General features: G+C 41.8%; 2 protein-coding genes across 5 annotated transcripts in view; both read right to left on the reverse strand.

Moving 5' to 3' along the window:
- Nucleotides 1–11411, reverse strand: part of MYRFL (myelin regulatory factor like) — a 46771-nt gene extending 35360 nt beyond the window's left edge. Inside the window, exons 1-6 of the mRNA XM_044449888.1 lie at nucleotides 11366–11411; nucleotides 4272–4365; nucleotides 3101–3168; nucleotides 2741–2930; nucleotides 1348–1436; nucleotides 42–192 (exon numbers count right to left, since the gene is read on the reverse strand). Of these exons, the coding sequence (XP_044305823.1) occupies nucleotides 42–192; nucleotides 1348–1436; nucleotides 2741–2930; nucleotides 3101–3168; nucleotides 4272–4365; nucleotides 11366–11411 (638 nt within the window). The remainder of the gene's footprint in view (nucleotides 1–41; nucleotides 193–1347; nucleotides 1437–2740; nucleotides 2931–3100; nucleotides 3169–4271; nucleotides 4366–11365) is intronic.
- A 4610-nt stretch (nucleotides 11412–16021) lies between these two features.
- The window catches only part of LOC123033319 (RAB3A interacting protein), a 26286-nt gene continuing 16856 nt past the window's right edge, over nucleotides 16022–25451 (reverse strand). For all 4 annotated transcript variants that reach the window (XM_044449897.1, XM_044449895.1, XM_044449896.1 and 1 more), the window contains 6 exons: nucleotides 23115–23318; nucleotides 21338–21466; nucleotides 20623–20735; nucleotides 18901–19000; nucleotides 18714–18783; nucleotides 16022–16430 (listed from right to left, as the gene is read on the reverse strand). In XM_044449897.1, the coding sequence (XP_044305832.1) occupies nucleotides 16348–16430; nucleotides 18714–18783; nucleotides 18901–19000; nucleotides 20623–20735; nucleotides 21338–21466; nucleotides 23115–23318 (699 nt within the window). In that variant the 3' untranslated portion in view covers nucleotides 16022–16347. The remainder of the gene's footprint in view (nucleotides 16431–18713; nucleotides 18784–18900; nucleotides 19001–20622; nucleotides 20736–21337; nucleotides 21467–23114; nucleotides 23319–25451) is intronic.

Raw genomic sequence — 25451 nt, forward strand, 5'->3', positions numbered from 1 at the left:
TGAATATCACAATAAAAGGACTATGCATGATCATCACTTACAGTTTTTCATAATTATGGTTGAACAAGCTATTCCAAGAAGACATGCAATATGGTTGCCATGCAAGCGACTGACAGCATCCTCCCAGAGACCCTGCTTTCTGTCCATCACTGTCATATCCTGGCAGCTCCAAAGAAGGATCCTTAACAGTCACTGAGAAGAGATCAACACGGCAGTTCACTGTCAGAGTGGTGGCCCTGTAGGGTTGGTTCTGGGATCGATCTGGCAGGAAGCACAAGCGCCCTTGGGGAATCCTGAGGCATGGGCCACGCCTGTGCTACCTGATTCGGCTTACAATTAGACTGGGGCTGCGGCATCCTAATCTTGCTCACCACAGCACATTACAGCAAGCTTTTACTCTAGGATGGGCGAATGTGCCAATTTCCACTTCCGTCAGGTTCTGATTTTTCCAGTTTTGAAACTGATTCATCCCAAATATTGATTTTTACAAAAATAAGTACATGAAAAATTTTGTGCCATTATCTCCTAATACATGCATTTTGCCTAATACCTCATTTTCCAAGTATTTTTCCTAATACTATGCATTTCTAATGTGACATTCACTAATATATTCATTTCTCTGTGTTTCCCCACAGTACACTTTTAAACATTTTTTAAAACCATTTCTACCTCAGTACAATAATAAAAAGCAGCATCAATGAATAACACAATAAAATCCATATTAAAACCATATTAAATCTTAAAATATTGGAAAAATAAAAAGATCTTGGCCTGGCACCAAAATGAATAAAATGTCAGCACCAGGCTCACCTCTCTGGGCAGCACTTTCCAGAGCTGGGGCTCCACTGCAGAGAAGAGCCTTTATACCGGAAAACTGAAGCACTCACACCACTTCTTCCCTGAAAACCTGCTTTCCAAAAAGGACCTTTTGCAGCAGCAAAGCAGCCACGAGGTTCAGTGGCTTCAGCGTCAGTTGTTTGGATCAAAGTGAAATGATAATACAAGCATCTTCTGTTCAAACGGGCTAGTATTGGGCAGCAAGATTAATACTGGGCTCTATTATAATGAACTAATGTTCGTATTGATACACACACTCCTTGTTACTACTTCCCATCTTGAGCCGGCAGAGCATTGACAACTATAAATCAAAAATAAACCAAATAAAGCTAAACTTTGTCATACAGGCACCTTGGGAAAGGAGAATGCTGGCGATCCTCTAGACAGGAGGCAGCATATTGTGTGCTCTGTGTTTCTCAGATAGTTTCCAGCCCCACTTGAAGTCTTGCATGTATGGGGTGAGGGGTATTCTACATATGTGTATTTAGGGTTACTTTTTAATATGCTTACTTGGTCCCATATTGCTAGGCCATGATAGAAATTCTAGTTGGTCTTCCAGCAAGTCAGGATGCTTTCTCTTTTTCGATATCAAGGGAAGGCTGGGGAAGATAAAGAATATTATCCATTTTTAAAATAAGTAATACACCAATGCAAAGAAAAATATTTGTTTAAAAATGCATAGAAAACATCAGCTTTTTCTCCAAACCACCTGCAACTCCCTTCTTTGTGCAGCACTTTCAAAAACATTGTTGTGTAAAGCGGATTTCCCATACCTCCTGTCTCCCATTGGCCATGCTGGCTGTGGATGATGGGAGCTGTAGTCCACATAAATGGAGGGCACCCAGTTGTGGAAGGCTGTTTTAAGGTGGGGGGGTTAAAATTGACTACCCCCCCCACCTGCTACTTGCTGCTGTATTTAATTTCATTCCCCCCACACAATTATTTTAGATTCAGTGCCTGAGTTTAGTATATATGTATTAAGGGTGCTTCCAGGCAGGGGGTTCCCAGCAGTGCCAATCAAAGGTGCTTAATGGATTTTTTTCCCTTGGCAATGTAGAAAGTTTGATGTAGCTATGGGAAAACAAAGGAGAGGGATAAATGAAAGACTGTAAATGTATGTCTGAGGGAGGGCAATCATAGAATAAAGACCTTATCTTGAAGCATCCTTGATAAGAAGACAGAGCAAACTGAAATTTTCCCATGCAATCACATTCTTACCTCTTCTCCACCTGCTATGTTTGTTATCAAGTGACTGAGACGGGTCAAGGCTTTTGGCACAGTAATGGGACATTGATCCAGTTTCCATATAAAACAATCATTTATGTTCTGCCAGATGTTCTAAACCACCCAGACAGCTTTGGCTATGGGGCGGTATAGAGATAAACACCCAGTCAATGGCCCCAGTTGAAGAAGAGATAACTTGTTTAAGCCTAATGAAATGAAAAATGCAGCACGACCTGCATGTGTGTTTGTGTGTGGATGGCTGGATGGATGGACGGATGGATGGGAGAAAGGCGGCAACCCTGGTCACACTAGCTTGGGAGTAAATTCTAGCGCAGGGCTGAGCTGTTAAACACTTAAATACTGCCACCATGTGGAGACAGGAAAACATTATTCCACAGGTATTAACTTAATGCTGAATCTAGATCAAGCAGGCTGAATTTATCCCTCCACAGCCAGGTGGCCTCCAGGTGTGTTGACCTGTAACTCCCATAATCCCTAGCACTGATGAGAGTAAGAGCCCAACACCACATTGTACAAAATGGAGGAAAGCTGTTCTGGGATTTTAACTGTGATTTTTCTACTAGACCTTTCTTACTAAGAATTCCAGCTGCATCTCTCTCTCTCTCTCTCTCTCAATCCCTCTCTCCTTTTTCTTATATCAATATAAATGATAAATTACTTAGCACTGGGAGAGGTTCTTGGTGAGGGACAATTTAAACCAAGACTACTGGAAGATGCAGAGCTGCTGCAAGGAGGAACAATATCATCAGACTTCAGAGCGCAGTCTTGTGGTGTGCCGTAAGCTTGCCCAACAGAATTCATCTTGGCAGACGTCTCCAAAAAGTTGCAAGGAAAGTTAGTGGCAGGTCCTAAGGAAGGGTGAGCAGGTGGGTGTCCAGGTCCAGTTGAACATGAAATGTCATAATGTGCAACTGAAAAGAGAATGGTGGGCAGAAGTGACCATTCAAAGTCTTGACTTCATATGAACGATTTTTTTAAAACTTCAGACTCCCGAGAAATTAGGACATATGCAACAAACCTTTGGATTGCGGAGGTGAACAAGGCTCCGATCCTGAATCTGGTGGAGAATCTGGTAGCTTGTTTTGCCTATATTCAAGGGGAAAGGGGAGAAAGTCATTCCACTGCTAACAAAAATGTAGCTTCTCAATTACAACGTGCGATTTTTATACATTTCAGTGCTGCAGGTGTGACTTTTATTTTAGATCTGCATGGATGCAAGCTATTAAAATGTCATTCTCCACTGGCACCAAGAGAATTTTTTACCTTTTTTTCTTATTTTTAAAAGTCTCTGTCATGTGAGTGGAGAGAGATTCTGAGAAGCAGACAGGTGAAAGAGAAACGTTTGATCCACTCTGCCTCCTCCTCTACACATTGGTCCTCAGCCAAACTCTGGTTTTGTACACTTAGTCTCAAGTTTAAAAAGAGTAGGTTCAGCCACAGACTACACAATTAATGCCACATGACATTGCCCCTCTTAGATGCTGCTTTGACCTGACTGATGTGCATCCTATAATATTTTCCCTCCTCCCAAACGGAGAGTAGTTTAACAAGTATTACCAGAAAAAAATATATAACAGTGTTAGGAATGCATGCAATTGGTTTGTAAAAGATTAAGATACCAGGGCTTGGCTTGAATCCTAGAAAAGTAAACTGAAAGTGCCATCTTATGCCTGGTTAGACAGAAAAAGGCCTGCAACTCACAGCGTGCCCCAGCCAGGCATAGGCTTGGGCCACTGAAGAGATCCATGGAAGGAAAGTTTGTCCTCCCTTCCTTTCCCTTACAGGCTCCTATGTCACCTTGCTGGAGTGCCAAGAGGGGCGTGTCCCTGGAATCATGTAGGGCAGGTACAGATGGAGCTGTAACTGGGAGGAGGGAAATGGGATGCTTCTTTCTGTGAACTTTCATTCAATGAGGGTTTTTTTCTTTCTTTCTGTGAATGTCCTCCATATCCAAGCCACTGGAAAAGAAAAACTCATTTTCTGCTATTTCACACATTTTCAAGCTTTCCTGCTTTTCATTGATGGGCAATGGTCACTCTTCTTTGCAAAACACGTTACCTATTTCACCCTATTTCAGACACCTATTTCACCCTATTTCAGGTACTTTACATGTGGATTTTCTGAGTGCCATCATAACAGCTGAAAAAAGAAAATGCTGTGGAGAATTGTGTGCACATCTTTCTACTTACAGGCTTCCAAACAATTCAAAGTCATTCTCGAGAAATTCTTCCAACATATGCGTATCCACGAATCCATTCTCCAACACTCTGTGCACATCTTGCCCTTTGGATTAAGCATGCAGAGAGATGCCTGAGATTCTTTCCACAGGCCATACACAACAGCACCAAATGGAGTACCTGGCAGGGGAAGAGCTCATATTCTGCTTCTTTCCCAGAGCGAGAGAACCTATATGCCATCACGCGACTGCTCTTGTTTCCAAACGGCAGCCACTTACTTATGTCTCCAGACTTTTCCTCACTTATTCTCTCTCGCTCAATGGTGCCGTCAGGACAGGACTTTGCGACACCCTCAGAACAACAAACAAGAAGGCCCTCAAAGCAGCGTGGCTGGCTTTGTACCAGACAATGAGGTACATGAAGCAAGATATATTACCTTCCAGAGAGAGAAGGGGGCATGAAACATGGATCCTAGAGGTTTACTTCTGTTTTTTTTTTTTTTTTTAATTTTCAGAGCATCAAAATGCATGATGGGGTTCATTATTACTATTGTTGTGGCTTTTGGAGCTCCATACACCCCATCCTATGCAGCTGCCTTCTTAGGATTTGAGGGGGGGAATCTATCAGGGAGTAAAAGGCGCTGCAAAAAGAAGCGGGGAGTTGACATCGCTCCTTTTTAGCTGGAAGCTCAGGGAAGTGTGGAAAAGATGGAGTCACTGAGAACTGTTTGTTCAAGCCAGAGGCTTGGATCAGTCTCCTCCTCTCCTCTCCTCCTATGCACAAATGGGCCTCTATGCAGTGCCCTCCTGTTGGTTTCTTCCTATGTTCTCCCCTCTTCCTGCATGCTCCCTTTGACAGCTGAAACATACAAGGGAGTTGATCAGGCAAGACTAGATGTATTGTGAGGCTACAAGTGTACCCCTCCAGACTTATGAAAGCCCAGCAGAAAATTTAAGAAAAATTGTGTAAGTGTAAGGTGCTGAGAAGAGAAAGAGGGTGGTGGACCAGGGGTGGCTGCTCTGATGTGCCATTTGGACCTTGGTGGAAGGGTGGTCGCTGGCAGCAGCATAGGCAAGTTTCCCCAGAGTAGGGGGGGTCTTCACTGCTTTCCACTTGTGGCTGCGTAACCAGTCACGGCAACCCACAATGAAAATGCTCTCTTGGGCTTGAATGACACAACCACCCATCTGGGTACAAGCACCACTAGAGCAAACCGTGGCGACTAGTTCACCAAAAAAGGTCATCCAGAGAGAAGAGGTCTGGGCTCACACGATGCAACGACCCACTGATAGCTGCCCACAATAGGCTGTCACGTTGGGTGCACCCGGTTATCTGACAAAGATTCGATAGAGTCAAATTGGATTTTTTTTTACTAATACTCAGACTTATTGAAGTCTGAGAAATATATCTGTATTGTTTATTTTCACCCATGCATTGATGTATTCATTTTAATGTGTGATAGCGCACATGTGTAATATCATTTTTGTATCGACATATGTTCCTGTATGGTCAGTAATATACGGGATAATACCAGGTTCAATATTGTGTATACATCTTGGGTCTTTGGCAGAACTGGATTTATATCATGACTAGTTTAAATCATGTTGATTTCAATGTATCTTCTCTAAGTATTACCAACCCAATGCCTTCAAGAGAATCTCCAGGGCATATTGTTTTAATCATTATTCAAAAACTGCAACTACTAACTGCACTGTGACATGTCTCTAAATTAGGAATTTGCTTATGAATTGATTTTGATATAACACATCATGTGTGTTCTTGTCCTCTAATTCCCAGTAAGTGACTTTCCAATTTTCTCATCCCATAAAACTGGCTTTGTTCTTGGAATTACTGTAGATAAGGATTAAAAAAAGGTTTGGGTATTAAAATTCTCTCTTTTTATCTTCCTCTCCCTGAAAAGCAATTCTTGCTGTACGAGAGATTTTGTTTAGATCAGTGTCTTCAGTGATTTAGTTAATAACAGAATAATAATTCAAAGGAAATAGCACTGAAAATAATGTTGTTAGGTCTGTTGAGAGAGGTTTGTTTATAACCCACCTTTCTCCTTTCAAAAAACAGAACATATGTACTCAAGTATTTTGCTACTTTTGTATAAAGATCCTTGGAAACTTTTCAGTTCTGTTTACTCTTTGTTCTTTGCAATTTAACCCTAATAGTTCAGCTTTTGTCACATTAAGGATGCAGTCCTACACACACACTTGTCTTAGGAGGATTATTAATCAAACACAGGATTATTAATTAGATGGTTAATGCCATCAATCTTCTTTCTGTGTGTGTCCATGCATGTTTACGGTTGACATATCCTTAGGGTGCTTCCAGAGAGGTCTTCATGACATCGAGCAGAAGGCTTTGTGTAGTTCCTCCATCTTTTTCCTTTCAACCAATATTCTGGGGTGACAAACAGGGTGGGGGGAAATGGGAGGGTAAGAACTGGAAAAACACATTGGGTGAGACCCTTATAAAAATCCATGAATGAGACAGGGCATTGGTAGGATACATGCTTTGCCTGGAAGCATGTTGGAGTCAAGGAACAAGCATGCTTTTGAGCACATGTTCAGCTGAGGAATTGGTTCTGTTCTGTTCGGTTTTTTACCATCATGTGGCAAAACACTCCTGCCTGTCCATCTCAGCTCTCTTCCATCTCAACAGATTCACTGTTGCCTTTAGTAAAAAAAAAACACTGTGTGTCAGAAACTTGGTGATTGATGGCAAATGTCCAGAAAATGTCCTTCAATCTTCCCCTGTGAGACTGATGGAGCTAGGTCTTTTCAGCCTAGAGGAGACTCCGAGGGGATCTGTTGGCAACATATAGGTACTTGAGGGGGTGCCATGTGGAGGTGGGTAGAGACCTGTTTTTCCCTGCAGAGGAGGGCAGGTTGCATTCCAGTGGAACAAAGCTCAGGGAACAAGGTTCAATATGGATGCCAGGAAGTACTTCCTGACAGTCAGGACCCCAAGGGTATGGAATGGGCTTCCATGGGAGGTAGCTTGAAGCCCCATCAGTGAGGATGTTCAAGGATAGGCTGGACATGCACATGGTAAGCATGTCATGAGCGGAGCTGGCTGGAGCCAGGGGTCAGACTAGATAACCCAGGAGACCCCTTCTGACTCTGTTTCCATGTTTCCTTCTGTCCACCCTGTCCTATAGTAACACTTGCCCAGAAGTATGTGTATCTCATCGGTGTATTAATCCAGAGGAGCTGCAGAATAGCTTTTAGACATCAGACGGATAATCCTTTAGCTATGTTGACTGCTTTTAGAATATGTTTCTTGTCAACTGTTTCCTTCCTCAATATTTCCTCGCATTTCTTAAACAGAAGCCAGCTATTAGGAGTCTAATCTGAAGAGAGTGCATATGTATTTGCACACTGCAAACACATGCAGGGCGTGATCCTCTGTGCTTGATGCCTTGTAAGGGCCTGAGCATGGAGGCCTGCATGCATCCAGTGCCGGGTGCAACGTGTGGAGGTGCCCACCTCCACCGCTCTGCCCCTCACACCTGACCTCTCATCTAAAGGGCCAGTTTCAGCCGTCTACATGAAGTGCCCCTGGGTGGCAGGAGGATGCTGGGGCACCAACAAGAGACGACACAAGCTGTTGGCTCCAGCATCCTCCCCAGGCACCCCTGCGGTCCTCTCCAAGCCTGATTCCCAACCTCAGAGAGGCAGATGACATGGCTCTTTCTGTGGCAGCTGGGAGTGGGTAGGGCTGGGGTTCTGTGTTCAGCGTCTCAGCTCTAACCAAGGTCCTCTGACCTCAGAGGTGAGACTCAGAAAAATCCCACCCGTTTTCCAGATGACGTCAGGATCCCACTGGATTGCATCCTTAAGGTGCAATCCTATGATGTTTAGACAGCAAAAGCCTACAACTGTTGTATTTTAATTTAATATTTATATTTTTAATTTATATTATAATTATTTTAACTTGATGATGTGAGCCGCCCCGAGGCTTCGGTGAATGGGGCGGCATAAAAATGTTTTAATAAATAAATAAAAATAAATAAATAAACTGTCAGCACATTGGCTGTGAGAACTGCAGTCCCTTTTTCCTGCTTAAACTTGCAAAGGATTGCACCCTTCTAATGTGACAGGTTCCAGACTTTGTCCTTCAGTTGCTAAGTAACTAAACAATTATAAACTAATCTTGCGATTGTGAAATCTATGGATGTTTTCAAAAGCACTGTGGCAAACTGAAGAACAACTTCAGAGACATGCATTCAGAAGTCTCTCCCCTCCCTTTGCGCCTTTGTGTGCGCGCATCATCCCTCTCGCACAGACATGCACGCCCCTCCCGTTCTGATGCCTTCCCCGATTCTCTTACCCCCTGCTCCACCTGCCCCTGCTGGCATGCCCCCATCCCCTCCATCCTCTCCATGCAGCAAAAAAAGCCCCACTGAAACCACGGCGGCAGTTCACCCCCAAATGGAGGGGATGGGGGCATCACAGCACATGAGGAGAGCAGCCTCTTCCCTTCCCATTTGCCACCCCACTGAGTATGACACTCCCTACACAGTATTGAGGCCGCCAGATTCAAAGTGGTCGTGAGCAGCAAGCCCCGACCCTGATTTACAGGAGGTGCAGTTAAACCCCACCTCTGACACAGACTCACGGAGCAAATTTAGGGAAAGACCTCTCTCGGCCTCTGTAAAATGGTGTTTACCACAAGCTATTTTGTGGGGCTGCTGAACGTAATAGAGATTAAGCTGCACATTGCTAATTAAAAGCATTCTATAAAATGACTAGTAACAAAGAAGAGAAGTGCTGGCAAAAAGGATGCACAGTTATATACTCTGTTATCATTTGCTTTTGTCCAGCTTGTATTTTTATCCAAACTAAGAAAGCTAATTCTGCTATAGTAAGTGGTAGAAAGCCATACAGATGGGTCTAAGTCCTTGGGAAGAACAAGCTCAGTTCAGACAGACACACCTATCTTTATAGCTATTCACACGTATGAACCTTGTACTTGACTCTTGTCATAACAATGCAGTCAGAACAACAAAGGTAGCCCACAAAAAGCAAAAAGAAAACAATCATCTAGGTCAACTTCCCTCCAACCTTGGCCCTTCCAAATGTGTGAAAAGAGGATGCCTATCATCCCAGTACACTGTCTGAGGTTGATAGGAGTTCTAGTCTGACATATCTGGAGATCCCCAAGCTGGGGAACAGTCAGTCTGGGCCTACATATGGCTTGCTATTTAAAAAAAAAATTAAAAAAGCAAAGAATATCTTGCCACATGCAAAACGGCTAAATCTTTGGAGAGTGAACCAGAACACCCAAAGCAGAAGAGACTCTTGGGGGCTATATTCCAGTGGTGGGTGAGGCTGAAGGAAAAAGGGATGAGATTAAAAAAAACCAAAAACCAGGAAAGGTTGTGACCTCCTGAGGACCAGACTGAAGCCTCCAGAAGACCAGATATGGATGCCAGCCTGAAGCTTTGCATCCCTTAATAAAGCAACCAGGTGGTGAGTACAAGGAACACATATTGTAGAGAAGTACTACATAACGGACCACATCTGGGAGAATAATAGCTAATTCAGCTTGAAAGAGAGCATAAGAACATGAGAAGATCCCTGCTGGATCAGACCAAGGATTCATCTACCCAGCTTTCTGTTCACATTGTGGCCAACCAGCTGTCCCCTGGATCCCTCAAGCAGCATACGAGTACAACAGCCCACTCCCACAAAGCTTTCCCAGCAACTGGTGTACATAAGCACACTGCTTCTGATGCTGGAGGTAGCATATATCCACAGGACTAATAGTCACTGATAACCTGCTACTCTATGACTGTATTCATACTCCTTTTAAAGCAATCTGAATTGGTGGCCATCGCTACATCTTCTGCAAGTGAATTCCATGGTTTATGCACTGTGTGAATATCAGTTCTGAACCTCCCATACATCGTCTTCCTACCAAAAACAGTCTTTAAAAAGGTACACCAATATGTCATCTCTGCTTTAAAAAGGATTTTCAGAGACTTAAAAGCTTTGTGCTGCCTTTAAGGATTCATTAGAAACACCCTTTGTCCCTCTTGTAACATAGCCATGATCTCATAATATTTTCCCTTTTATATTCCTTATGGATTTGAATTCATTTAGATTAAAATGCAGCCATGAATTTAAGCAAATTACAATTTAGCACCAGTACACATGATGCTCATTGTTTGATCTCTTATCACTCAACAACACCCTGCTGGTTGTAGGAACTCTGTTGAGAAGATCTGGGTTCAAGACAATACAAAAATTCTTCTTTATGGGTTTTCAAAGAAGAGAACATAACCATTCGGTACATATGTCCAGTTATATTGTGAGTAACAAATGCATAGTTGGATTAACAAATTTAAGTCCTCATCTTTCATTAGATTCAGAAGGAGAAGCATGGAATAAATACATTTATCTGTTATTTTTACCTTTGATCAATATTTACTGGTATGGTTTGTCTTTATGCTTTGTACACAACCCCAAATTCCAGTATGAAGGATGCTGTATTTTAAATGGCTTAATCTTGAGTTCTTTGGAGAAAAGGCAGGATATAAAACTAATTAAAAGTCAATATGTGTAATTCAGTTCTGGGTAATAGATTCCTGTAGTAGCTTTGGGTTACAATACCCAGGTAACAGCCCAATGGTCAGGAATGATGTGTGTTCTGGCCAATACACCCAGTGACTACTCAGTTTCATGCCCCTAATGTAGTCACTTCAGGAGCAAAAGAGAGGAATAATCTGCAAAAGTGCTCAACTTGGTTCACCTCCATTGCATGGGAATAAGAGACTCGGTGTGGTGTGGTGGATAGAAAATTGCACTGGGGAAACCCAGGGACTAGTCTCCGTTCAACTGTGAAGCTCACTGAGTTACTTTCACCCAGTTGTGGAATCTCAGCCTAACCTACCCCACAAGATTGTTATTAAAAATGGAATGGGGAACTACATAAGCCCCCTTGGGTTCCTCAGAAGAGGGGAAGAAGGCAGGATAGCAATGTAATCACGATCTTTTAAGGAAAGCAAAATATAGCAAAACATAACACAAAATGGAATGAAACTGCAGGAGTGTCCCCAAATATATGCTATTTCTTTAGCCACAGACTCTTACCTTCAAAGAACTGTTGCAGGGCCTCTTTTTCACCTACTACATCCATCGGCAAGGGAGGAAAAGGTCCAGTTGTCACACACTTTTAGAGTGCTCAGTCTTCCTGAACTATTTATGACAACTATGACAACTTTTCAGAGGGTTGTGAGCATGTCCAAAAGTCCAGTGTTTCATTCTGCCTGAAAACCCACCAACTGTCACAGAAAACTTAATCCTTTGCTAGTGAGCTCCACGTTAACTTGGGAAGTTTCTAAATGAAAAGAGTGAGCCACAATTTGAGGACAAAAGGTACAAGCAACATTATCCCTTCACCACAGCAATTACTGATTTCCTTCCTTGTTTTAAGGACCTTTACCCTCTAATTCATTTACCATGCAATATATGAGCAATTAAGGTTGCTTATCTATTTACTGTCCTTCCTCATATGTTTATGTGTAACAAGAAAAATGCTGCATATAAATAAAGCACAGCAATTTTAAAATCCTTGTTTAAAATGCAGCTATGAACCATGTTTCAAATGCAAAAACAAAACCAAAAAGCCCTCCTATAAATTTCCAGAGGCCTGGTTTGCACAAAATGACAACCCGGAATATGGATTGCATACGTGTTATCATTGACTCATGGGTTGTCATTATGTTCCAATAGATATTCCAACGATATTTTAACTGTTGTTATCTTCATTTATTGGTTTTTCTACTTTGCCGAGATGTATCCAGATTTTAAGGTTTATTTTACATGTTTGTTGCTTTGTACTTTGAAAGCCGCCCCGAGGCTTTTTGCGAAGCGGGTGGCATAAAAATGCTTTAAATGAATAAATAAATAGTGCACTATGGTTTAACTATGGGTTGTCAACCACAAACAACCCAGAAAGAGAACCCAGGGTCTTCCTATTGGGTTGTGAACATTGGGTTGTGAACATCAGAGTTCTTAGCCACACACATAATGGCAACCCACAATTCAATGCTCAGGGTTGTCATTACAGACTAATCTGCTTTAATTCCTGTGGTTGGTTGGTTTGCAAATAGAGCTCCAATATTAACTTCCAATTTCTCTTTCTGTTTACCCTTCAGAGCAGGAGCTTTAATCATGGCCTTAATGGAAAAGTGAAACTTGATAAGCAATCAAGGAACCAGGACCAGCTTACGAGGAAGCACACCTAAACAGGTGCAAGCAGGAAAGGAGGAAAGAGGAAGGTGGTAGCAGAAACCCTGCCAAGGCAGTGGCAAGGGACACCACCGTGGCAGCAACACTGGCCCACATAAGACTGGCACGGAAGGGCTGATATTTATGCCCAAGGACAAACAGCCTGAGATGCATCCAGACACTTAGCTCCTAGTGCTATCAAAAAGTCTTGCACAGCTCTTCTGTCTTTCCCTCCTTGATGAAGATGTTGCAGTAAGAAAAGATGGAGGCACCCATGGGAAAACACAGAAGAGTTACAAAGGCATGACAGAGTCTGAAACTCCCATTACATTTTATGAACAAAGTGATCGCCCAGCCCACAGCTGGAGGCCCTCTGTGAGAAAAATACATGGTGGTGATGACAGTAAGGGGGAGGTAACACCATTTCACTGCAACACAAAGCCACTTACAACGGGAAAGGGAAGCATTTCATATCAATTCCACTCCTCCAAGTATCACAGGCAGTAGGTAGAAAGCTCCCATGCCAGAGGAATCTCTCACTGGCAATGGAGCAGGGCTGTTAACTGCGCATGTTTTATTTTACAATGCAGGGATGGCAGGGGTGGGGGGAGTTCCATTTGCTTCCCAACACGAGTTAACATGCTAAGCAGAGTCCACATCAGCCGTCTACATGGCCCACTGCAGCCTCGTTACCCATGTACTTGGGAATAACAAAGCAAAGGTATCAAGTGCCTGGCAAGCCAGCAGTATTTGGCTTGGAAGGTCATGCACTGTGCAAGCCTGTGGTAGAGGAATGGAGATGGATACCCGCTGTCTCAAATTATTAGAATTAGAAAAGCTCTGAGAGATTAGAAATATGAGAGAAATTAGCAATCCCAAAGTCTTATGCAAGCTTAGATATGCAAGGCTCTACACCAGAAATTTCAGTGGCTGAAGAAAACAACTCCATAGCTCCTACCACTGCTGCATAAGTTAAACAACTTCAGGTACTGCCTATAGCTTAGAATTGTCGCATAAAAGCATTTCACCTGGGTGACTGGGTTCCTGAGTTTTAAACAAAGGAAGGTTACCAGAAGAAACATATGAAGTTAAAAGGCCAAAGAGCTGGGAAAACAAGATGTGTTCATGTGCGAAGCTCACCAGGGAACATAAACAAGATGCAGTTGATCAGTGGAGTTTGGAAGAGAAGGCCAATGGACACAGAAACTTCCCAGATAATCCCAAAGTCTGAAGCAAAGATCAGAGCAGCACCAGCAAGGGAAGTGGCAATTCTTTGGCATCATGAGATACTCACCGGATACTCACCGGGTATTGGACGGGGTAAAAATACCCAAATAAATAAATAAATATTTCCAAAACTTCCCTCCCTGACACTTTTATAAAAAAACTGCCACCTGAATAAAATACCTGGTGTAAGCTGTGATGCCAGCAGCGATTGCCACTGCCATGCCTTGTTCTAGATACAGGATGCATGCAAGCCTCTACATTCAGAGACTTTCATGCACCAAGGGTGTGGGGCATACGGCTGTGCCCTTGGTCTCTATCCTACTGTGAAATCCTGGCTGTTTTAGCATAGCTATACTCCTACTTCAGGTGGTAACACTAGACTTGTCATGTTCTAAGCAGGACCTGTTTTCCTTTCATGCATTGGCCATGCACAGCACTTCCCGTATTCCTTTGAGGTGATGGTTCCATTGCACGTTCCAAGGTATCAAATATTGTAATGGGGAAGGATAAAACTTCTAAAATGACACATTAATTACTATTGGATTTGCAATAAGTAACTAGAAGATAACAAACATCACTGGCAACAACTAGATTATTTTTGGTATCCTTAATTGGCAGTGGGTGACAATTTCCTTTCTTATGCACCACCCTCCACTGAAGTGCACATTCGCTTGCAGAAGTCAACCCTGACTGTTCTTTTGAAGGGGCGATACTGAAGTTCAAATACTTTGACCTCCTAATGAGAAGGAAGGACTCACAGGGGAAAAAAAAGCTCCAGTTGCTGGGAACAATTGAAGGCAAAAGAAGGGGATAGCAGAGGATTTGGTGGCTGGATGGAGTCACTGATGCAGCGGATGTGAGGCTGGGTGAACTCCAGGAGGCAGTGGAGGACAGGAAAGCCAGGTGTGCTGTGGACCACGGGGTCACAACTGTGTGAGTGAACAAGCCAAGATGCTCACCTCTAGTATGAACATTTATCTAGTGATTTACACTGAAGTCTCAAACATGAAAATGCCCTCCCCTGCTGGATGTCTTAGCTTTTCCGAGATAGTGTATTCCATGTTTGGACATAATTTGCTCCCACCTCAATTTGAAACTGGAGACTGGTTCTTCAACATGAGAGGACCGCAGCAGTACGATATTGCCCCTCGCCCTCAGAACAAACAAACAGTCAGAAGTACTTTAGAGCACACATTTTCAGTGCCAAAATGAGATGTAAGAGAGAAGCAGTAATAACCAGCCAAGAAATTCTGACAATTTGTTCAACAGCATATGGGATTGTAAAATAACATTCTGCAGTCAATTTACTTTAATTCTATCCACTGATGCAAGTCACTGTTGTTGGTTTTTTTACTCAGCCTGCATGATGCATATTAAAAGAATACTGACTGAATGACCCAATGTTATTCAAGGGAATTTTCAGGACGCCATCAATATAAGTTGAGTATCTCTGCAAAAGCATTTGATTTCCTTGTTTATCATACAATCCAGACTGAATGAAAGTGGTACCAGGTTACTAGAAACAGTGGCTAAATAATCCAGCCCTCTATGTTAAATTTGTTCAAATGTCACACTATAATCAGTAATTTGCTTCAAAGCTCAGACAGACACCATGGAAGGATGGTGTACAAGGCAAGCAGAAATGGCCCTCCAACATTCACCAGAGCCATTTTCTCTTTAAAAATTGAAGAGCTGTTACAGATAATCTCTACTCATTTGTGTCCATCTCACATTGTGCTATTAAAAATACAACTGGGGTTATTTTATAGATTGTCTGGGCAGGAAAAAGGATAAGCAGAAAAGTACAAGATGAGGGAGGACGTGGAAAGGAAGCCTCCAGTACTGGAGGTAGCATGTCTCTAAATACCAGTTGATGGGGAACATGGACAGGAGAGTGCTGTTGTGCTCATGTCCTGCTTGAATGCTGGACTAAAGGGATCCCTGACCTGATCCATCATGGCTAGGAAATCCTCAAGAAAAAAGGAGGCTCTCTTACCCTTACAAGCATTTGGTTCTTTGATACAGACAGCATGTGTCACCAATGATCAGCTGTTAGCTACTTAACATAATAAAACTCATGCTGTTACCACCACCACAAGCTGTTCCTCCTAAAAATCAACTAACATTTCAAAGAACTTGCTCTTTTGTGTATTGTCCTATTCTCCTGCTCCAAGCTATTGATACAGAATTGCCGGTACTAATGGGAATACCCATACAATACCCATTTTTGCTTTACGATTTCCAGAACGCACACAAAGCTTTTTAAAAGTTTCAGATATGACACAGCTCTAACTTTAATTAATGTTTATTATGCTGAAACCCTATAAACTGTCCAGAAGACAAAAATGAACACATATAGCATTTAACCTACATTTCTCAGACAGAGGTTACAATCACTAGTACACCTGAAAATCCTCTTGTCTTTACTTTAAAAGGAATAGTGATCATTCTTGCATAAGATTATTTTGTTGAATTATAAGAGCAGATTGTGCAATTTGCACAGAAGAAGATATCTTGAACCCATTTCAAAATAAATACCAAGTGACAAGTATTTAGAACTTATTTGAAGATATGTACATCTATGGAAGTTCATGCAAGCTCCAAAAGTGTAGCAATTACAGTTCTTCCTTGTAATATCCAAGTTTTGCCAGAGACATCTCTTTCCTTAGCTGCATGACTTCCCAAAACATTTGATCCACTGCAAAAAAAAAAAAAAAAAGCAGATGTCACTGAAACATTTCAGAAATCTGCATATTTATACCTTCTTTTAAAAGATATTCCTTCCCCTTTTCATAAGGTGAAAAATAATTCATTTTAATATTAACACAGAAGCCATTATCAGACAGTAATGCACATTCTAGAATACATGGGTAGCAATTTATAATGCAAACAAGTAGACCAAAAAGCACACTGTGCATCAGCCACAGAGGTATCTGATTTTCAGTAGTTTAGAGATTCAGATGTTAATAACCGCTGCAGTTTTAAAATACAACTATGACGGCATTAGAAGGAGCTTTGCTACGGTTATAAAGCACAAAGCTAATGCATTTTGCATTAACAGAAACTTTCACTGCTAGCCTCTTATTCCCCCTCCCTTGACTGCCAGTGCACTTATTGCCAGAAATCATTTCATCCTATGCTTCATTTTTCCTAATTTATTGCTACAGAAAAACATTTAGATAAAGTATCAGACTTCACAACAGTAATAATTGTTTTATATGCTATTTGCCCTATATCAAACAGCACAGGCAATATTTTAAAGAGTAAGAATTGCCCATGATTGGGTGGTGCCCTTATACTCCAAGACTTCAAGTTAAGCACCCACCACCTGTTGCTCAGGGAATCATAGCTCTTAGGGCTCTTGTTATATCTGAGCACATCTTACACTTGCCAATTTCATCAGGATACTTATTTAGACATATGGTCTGCATATATTAGCATATATTTGAAACAGAAGTGTGAAAACTTTCTATTTTAATCAATGGTGTTTTGAACAGCTATTGTAATGGCATATGTATCTATTCTTGTTTTGCTTATGTTACTGCAATTGGTGTTATTGTTTATAGTACTCCCATTCTTTTCATTTGGTTATAAATGTAAGCCGCCCTGAGGTTTCGGCAAGGGGCGGCATAGAAATGTAATAATAATAATAAATGCAATTTTTTAAAGGTCTGTGAAATTACAGGCTATTGAATTCTTCACCCAATTTCTAACAAGCATTAGAATGATCTAATAACTATGCATTTAAAACTGAATGAGTATGCTAGAATCTATCAAACACACCAGATCCATCTTCCACATCACTGTGTTTTGGTCACAACAAAATGAAGTAGGTCTCAAATTATAATAAGGTAGAATCCTACACATTCAGCACATGCCATAAATAATGTTTCTCCATTTGCAGACACAAGCTAGAACCATAACACTGAAAGAGACTAGAAAGCTATGGAATTCAGCCTCCAGCTGCAATGCACACAAAGGTGTTCAAACAACTAGCCACAGAGTATGGCTAGAATACATAAGTTACATGGATTATTTAAAACTCTAAAGCAGTATCTTGCCCAGGGCACTTTCTAGAATTTTTTAAGCCCAATAATATTCAGGCAGTCAACACCTTGTATTGAAATTTGAACTGTTGATTGTTGGTTTCATTATGAAGATCTATTTCTAACCACAGAGCTGGTCCAAGCTGTTTTGCTGCCCAGGCTGAAGAAAAAGGCAACATTCCCACTGATTCCAATGTCCTCAACTGGCAGCCGGATCTTTCTTCAACACTGACAATGGGACCGTGTTCCCTACTGCTGAAGGGTCAAGCTTGCTCCCCTATACCCTGCTGCTACCTGTCAGCATCTGCTGCCTGGGGCAATTACCTCACTTTGTCTCATGGTAGATGCCCCCATTCCTACTGGCTGCTTGTGGCACTGCCATGTTGCCAAAGCCAAGCAGATGCTTCATGATACAGCCCCAAAGGCTGAGAACATAACAAATGCCCTAAATTCTTGGCTTAAATGCAGGAGCAGTCCTTCTCCAGGAACCCTCTCTAAGAGAGGTAAAAAGATCATCAACCCGTGGTGCCCAGACTTTGGAATGTACTTCCCAGAGAGGTATGCCTGGTGCTAAGTTTATACTCTTTTCGGTGCCAGGCCAAAACCTTTTTATTTAAATGGTATTTTAAAATTAACAATTTTTAACCTTAGTCACTCTTGTTTGTTTGTGATTTATTGTTTTGTTTGGTTTCAATGTATTTATTAGAAATTGGTGTTTTAACTGTTCTTTTAAATACTGTAAGCCATCCTGAGATTTTGATATAATAGGCTGGCATACAAAAGCTATTAATTAATTAATTAAGAGGGAGATCCACTGGCACTAAGCAGGCAATATCAGAGGCCAAAGTAGTCTCCTCTTTTGACAGATCCTGAGATACTGTATCAGCAGTAGTAAGAAAGGCATGACATTTGCATGAGAAACAGATTTTACTTGCCATCTTGCTGCTTCAGAAGCCCCTGTTGAATGTACCGAATGTATGTGAAGAAGTTACATACAGATGTGATCTGCACACAAAAAGAGGGTGGGGGAAACACATCATTGGTCTAATTTAACATGCTTAATTCCACACACTACTCAATTGTATGAAGCATGAGAGCAGCACAGGAAAGTTCAATACTTACCCGGTATCTACAGAAAGGAGAAATATAGTAATAATTACTCGAGTCACCCAACTTGATTCTATGCTTGCATGCTTTACTTTGTCCACTGAGAGCACATTTCCTGCATTAACAAAATGGAACAGTTTTATTTTTTATTGTGTAATTTAATATAAATGAAGCTGAGATCTGGCTGAGTTATTTACAGTTAAATAGCCAAGAATCAACCATCTGCTTTCATACTGTTGTTACAGACACCATTTTAAGTCCCGAGCTTCTCTAGTATACAGTACCTGTCCCATTTTAGCACTGACTCCACAGCACGTTTCCTGATTCTAAGAAATCGTATTCAATGTTCTGAAGGGAGAACTTCCTCCATAGTTTACAGCCATCATATTTCTTCCACATGTAACATGCTCAGATGGGTTAATGGCCAACAAAGCTGAGGATGTCCATGACCACTCTCAACTGTGAAATACGTTTTCAGCTATAATTCCAATGCTAAAGCTCCCTTGTGCAAACAGTGAATCCCACCTGTGCAACTGATAGGATCCACCACCTGCAGAAGGCGATCAGCAGGGCATAAATTAATCAGCAGAACTGTAAGTTCCCTGTGGGATTTCTGCCCCAAATGAGCAAATTTCTCAACACATGCACATTTTAAATCACCCATGATTTCATATATGGGGTGAAAGTTCTACAATTTTGGAAATTTGTAAAAGCTGCAAGTTTGATCATCATTCATCTTGTGCAATTTATCTGCATGCATAAAATGGCAAGTTGAAGAAAGAAAAGCACAAGATGAGAATTTCAGCAAGCTCAAACATTGCTTGTTTGCCCACCATAAGTACAGCACTTAATCTACATTTGTCTCTTGTTATTTTTCTATAGGTTGAACATGGAATATTAGAAAGATGCTGGAACCAACCTGTTGGAAATACATTGCGCTTTTTAAATATGCAATTACTTAGTGTACATATAGCTTATAGCCCTTATTGCTTACCTTGCTAACTACTTAAACATCACTGTTATTTCCAGTTTTATAAAGCAAGAGTTTTAAATTAAGGATCTGCATTTAACCTAAATCAGTGCCATCTAGTAAATCCATAAATGAGCTGGGGTGAAATCCAATGAAATCTTTCTGCCAACGGAAATGCTTTCATCAGAGGAACCAGAAAGGCTAAGATTGCCCCTTGCATGACAGCCCCTTGTATGCCCTCAAAATCTACTCTGGTGGGTTGAGCATTCTCTGGAGTATTTGGGCATGAAGGCAGGGACAGAAAAGAAGTCCTGTACAAGCCTGCTAGCAACTCATGAAACCTTGGCTGCTGCCTTAGGATATCAACCGAGTTGTCGGCACAAACCAGACAAAGATGATTTCTTCAGCAGGTTACTATTCACATCTACATGCCATCCATTTTTGAAGCAGCTGAAAGCAATGCATAAGTTTATGCACTAGAATGTAATATCACCCAAACTTAATCCACGTCCCATGGATGACAAAGCAGCTGCCACTGGCACTACCCTGCTGGCAGCTGCTTGCCCCCTCCTCGGCCCCACCTTTGCCGCAATGCAATCATGCTCTTCTGGGGAAAAAACAGGGCTCTTCTGGCCCTCTTGTGCTTTGGGGCAGCACTGATGGGGGTCTGGGCACCTATGCCAGCCATTTCTTCTAGGTGTCGGGAATCAGCCCTGTATGTTGGAATCTAGTCCTGTGCTTCTTGTGCGACAGGAGGTAGAACATACTTTGGTCCTCCACATTCAACTGCAGAAGCTTTCACAAAGCGAACAGGCTGCAGACCAACTGGTTCAATGCTTAAGGTATTGTTTTCCACAGCTTCAAGGACAGCAGATGCCAACTGGAAATGGACCAGAGAGGATAACAGTAGATTATACAATGGTTAAGAGGTACTAGGCATGTAAACAGAGCAAATTGCAAGCTATATCCAGAAGCTCACACTCATGCTTTGTAGCAAAAATAAACATATTGCAAATTTGGAGAACAAGTGTGGGGCTGTACTTTAGAATATATGCTAGGAAGACTCTGCTTCAAGAATTCAGCCTTGAACTACACAGAGTCTTAATTAATTTTCATCCTACCTATCACCAAGCCACTTTTATCTCCAGATTAATAGTGACAATCTATTCATAACAAACAAGCATTGTTTTAAGCCAGCTTTCCCCAACTTGATGGATTCCTGATGTTTTGAAGATCAACTCCGATCAACCCCAACCAGCACAGCCAACCATCAGCAATACAGTCCTAAGACATCAGGTAAGGAAGGCTGTTTCAGCGATTCCTAAGAATGCACCCATTTCGCACAGAAATGTTTCCCTGCCCATACATGGAACTGAATGGATCATGACGTGTAATATCAAAGGGGTCAATGAAAACAGTTCAGCTTTTCCTTCATATAGTGCAATCAGTCTGAATAAGTGATACATGGTTTCAAAGCATTACCTCACTTTTAGAGAAGGTTAAACATGGAAAGATATCCTCCTGATAAATTTTATTCAAGAAAGGGCATGCCCGGTCCATAGTGGGATCATCCTTCCAGGATTTGAATTCATTGTACAGAGCTAAGTCAGCCTAATATAAAAAGCAAAAAAGCACACCTGAAATCAGAAGTCCAACATACAAGAAATATATTACAAGCAACACGCACACCACTCTTGGAAAGAGCCCCGATATATTCTGGGATTAAAATTTAGTGGGAAATACAGACAGCAGTAAGAAGCCCAAGTCCCTAAGGATTTGCATGTGCTTAACTCTTGCACTGAAGATAATGGGATAAACTCAGCTAAATGGTACCCTAAGGCAACGGCTGTCAGACAAGAAATTTGCACTTTTCCACAATGTAGTTGTAAACTTGGGCATCAGTTATTTGCCATCTTCTGTCATTTCTTTCTTCATATGATCACATCTTTCAGAGGTATTAAAGCTTTTATACTAATGATTCTCATGGAGCCTACAGAGAGAAGCAATACTGAACACAGCTGAGAATTTTCTCTTTTTTTTCTCTGAAATTCACAATGACAGGAGGCACTAAGTCTTTTAAGTCATGCATTTGATGCTACTGGGGCAAGGGGGAAAGGACAGAGTCAACTATAAAATTACCCCCATATCTATCTATCTCTCTCTCTCTCTCTCTCTCTCTCTCTCTCTCTCTCTCTCTCTCTCTCACACACACACACACACACACACACACACACACACACACACACAGAATATTAAATAAACTTGCTGCACACTTTTTTCTAAATATCATGCACACTATTTCCAATGTTCTAACTGCTGGCACTCACTCAACCAAAACATTGGTTCAAGAGGGAGGCACCAGCAGGCTCTGGGAGACGCCCAAAGTTAACAGAAGTACATGAGAGGAAAATCTGCAGGTAGGAAAGGTCCCCAAACAGTTCAACGAGAACCAAAATGCAGCCATGGAATGCTGAATGTAGGGAGTAAGAGTAATGGAAAACTAGGAGGTTGGGGGAATTGAACGGAGGACTGTGGAAGAGGGCTTGGCTAACTGATACTTTGGGGAGCTCCACAATGCAACACAGTTTCAGGACCCCCTTGCTTCCATGAATTTGGCTGATGATTACCTTTAAAACAACTTTCTCTACTTGACTGCATTGGGCATTTCCATGGGGCAAAGTAGCAATGGCCAACTGTTTTAGTCATTTGTTAAGTGTTCTTGTTGAGTCCTATGTTCAGATACTAGACTTTCCTGAAATGTCTGCTCCCTTGCACATCATCCAGGATATATATAAGCTTCAGTCAAAGAGCTTAGACCATTGACTTCATTCAAACCAGGTGTGAAATCATAGAAGTCATAGGCCATAAGAATCACACTCTTCTGCACTACAAAAACTTGGTGTGACTAAATGCATATGCACTTAGATATTATGAGAGAGAAATGTATTTGTATGTAACATAAATATGCTCCACTCAAAGCACAAATTGTTCAGTTGCACGAAGAACATAACTATAAAACAACTAGAATCCAAAGACAAGTGTTTGACCACAAACCTTTAGAGATAGTTCATAAACATTTGAGGTACAGGTTGATCTGGCCACCACTTGACTAAAAAACACAATTAACAGATTGCGTTTGGCGAACAAACACCCTTTTTACGCTATCGGCTTCCAAGCACAAGAGCATTCCAGTAGTTCTTTACGAGTGTTTTAACATGCACCTACAATACAGAGAGTTATTACGTAACCCTTGAATTACCTCTCTGCAGTCTTTCACGATGGGCTGCATCATGGTGAGTTCCTGATTATTGACACCCATTGCACTACTTGTACTCTTGTTCCTTGTATGACCTTTTTTGAAGGGAGTTTTTCCACTAGATTGAGGCTCTTTTGTTGGTGAGGTTGGAGACGTGGACAGCACCAGAGTTTTCAGAGCTGCTACTTCGGCCTGAAGGACATCGATCTAAATAAACATTTTTTAAAAAAGAAGAGGATGAGAGAGACCCCATTTTTGCATCCTGTACAGAATTTGTAAGAAGGGATATAATTTCTCCTACAGTAATTTCTGATGGGAAGATATTTCGTGCCATATTGTCCCAGAAGTACAATGGTAGGAAGGAAGTAGGGTACATGCTTCACATTTCATAGCCAATGAGACCTGGGGTGGGAAGGGCACGTGGCGGTAGGGTTTTACCACACTGGAAATGAGACAGGGAAAGAATATTGATTCAGAGTGGCAACTCTGCATTCACAACCTTGGTAACTCTTGAAAGCGTTCTGGTATGATCAATTAAAAATGGGGCATTTTTGAACAGGACAATCTTACAATGTATATGGATAACTGGCAGCATTGAACTGAGATGACATTTAAATAATGGGCTACCTCCAGAAGTTAGGGGACTTCACATTCATTTTATGGTCTACAGTAAATTCCACAGAGTGATCTGCGAGGAAAAAGCTAAGCTATCCACAGTTCTCTGGAGACTGATCTTCAAAACCAGCCCACCATCATGGCAGAAGTTCAAAATCATGGCAGTCAGAACCTTTTTGAAGGCTAAGTTGTGATATACCTCACATCACCTATAGTAGTGATGGTGAACCATTCAGAGACCAAGTGCCCAAACTGCAACTCAAAACCCACTTATTTATCGCAAAGTGCCAACACGGCAAATAAAATATGAAAATTGAGCTTTTAGTTTAGAAAAAACAATGCACAATCAGTCCAAGCAAGGATATATATATATCCTTGGCAGCGCACAGACCGACCATGCAAAAGCTCAGATGAGTCGCTGCTAATGAGAAGCAGCTTATGATGTCATTGCCTGGTGTCACTACTCCTTCCAAGCATGCGCATGGCCCCTATGTGCACTGTTATCTGATGCTCGGCTGCTGGGTGATGCTGGGGTGACTTGGGTCGCATGCCAACAGAGGGCTCTGCATGCCCGCTGTGGCATGTGTGCCATAGGTTCTCCACCACTGGCCAAACCCTACCCTGTTGCACTCCCCTAACCCTAATATAGGGCTAAAATACCATTGAAAAGAGGGCGATTTTGAAAAAGACTTCCTTGAGTAGCTTTTTCTGCACAGCTCAGCATTTCTGTCCATTCTAAACACATTCCAACTATCAAAATCATGCCAGGACGCCTCCTTTTTCTAACCCTAACCCTGCCCTGGTGCATACCCCAACCCTAACATATGGGTAAAGTACCATTGAAAAGACGGCGATTTTGAAAAAGCCTTCCTTGAGTTGCTTTTTCTGCACAGCTCATCAAATCTGCCCATTCTAAACACATTCCAACCATCAAAATCATGCCAGGACACCTCATTTTTCTAACCCTAACCCAGTGATGGTGAACCTTTTAGAGACTGAGTGCCCAAAGAGCAACCCAAAACCGACTTATTTATCGCAAAGTGCCAACACTACAATAAAACCTGAAAATTGAAGTTTTAGTTTAGAAAAAACAACACACAGCCAGTCCAAGCAAATATATCTATATCTATCTCCTTGGCAGTGCACTGACTGGCCATGTGAAAGCTCAGACGAGTCACAGCTAAGGAGTCGCGGCTTGGGACATCATCTCCTGAGGACTCCACATGCCCACTGTGGCACACGTGCCATAGGTTAGCCGCCACTGACCTATAGGATGTGTATATTAACATTCCACATCATAATAAAACTGAGGGAATCCCTCACTTCTACCAGGGAGTTCAGTAAGCAATATCCTGGCTAGGAGATACTTAAAGTCCTTTATCTGTAACTAGCTTTCAGTTCCAACACCAGGTGCACACTTTTCACAAGTGAGCTACTCTGTAGTGAAAATCTTCTAAGGATAATGAATTCTTAAGGCAAGCATCACTCTACCTGTACAGATGCTGCAATAAGAATCCAGATGAAACCATCAAGTTCATCCATCTGGAGTGTAAAACTTATCAGGGCAACAGCAATTTTCATCCAAACTGAAGAAAGCGGCTTTGTTAGCATGAACGCAGCATTAAAAAAGCATCAGTTGCAGACCAGTGAGCCAACAACACCACACTGAGAATGTTGTTGAGAATTTAGTTCCTGTACACAGGAACTAAACTGAGAATTTAGTTC

This window comes from Varanus komodoensis, unplaced genomic scaffold, assembly GCF_004798865.1.
Source record: "Varanus komodoensis strain SLA01 unplaced genomic scaffold, ASM479886v1 scaffold61, whole genome shotgun sequence".
In the NCBI taxonomy this organism is placed as follows: Eukaryota; Metazoa; Chordata; class Lepidosauria; order Squamata; family Varanidae; genus Varanus; species Varanus komodoensis.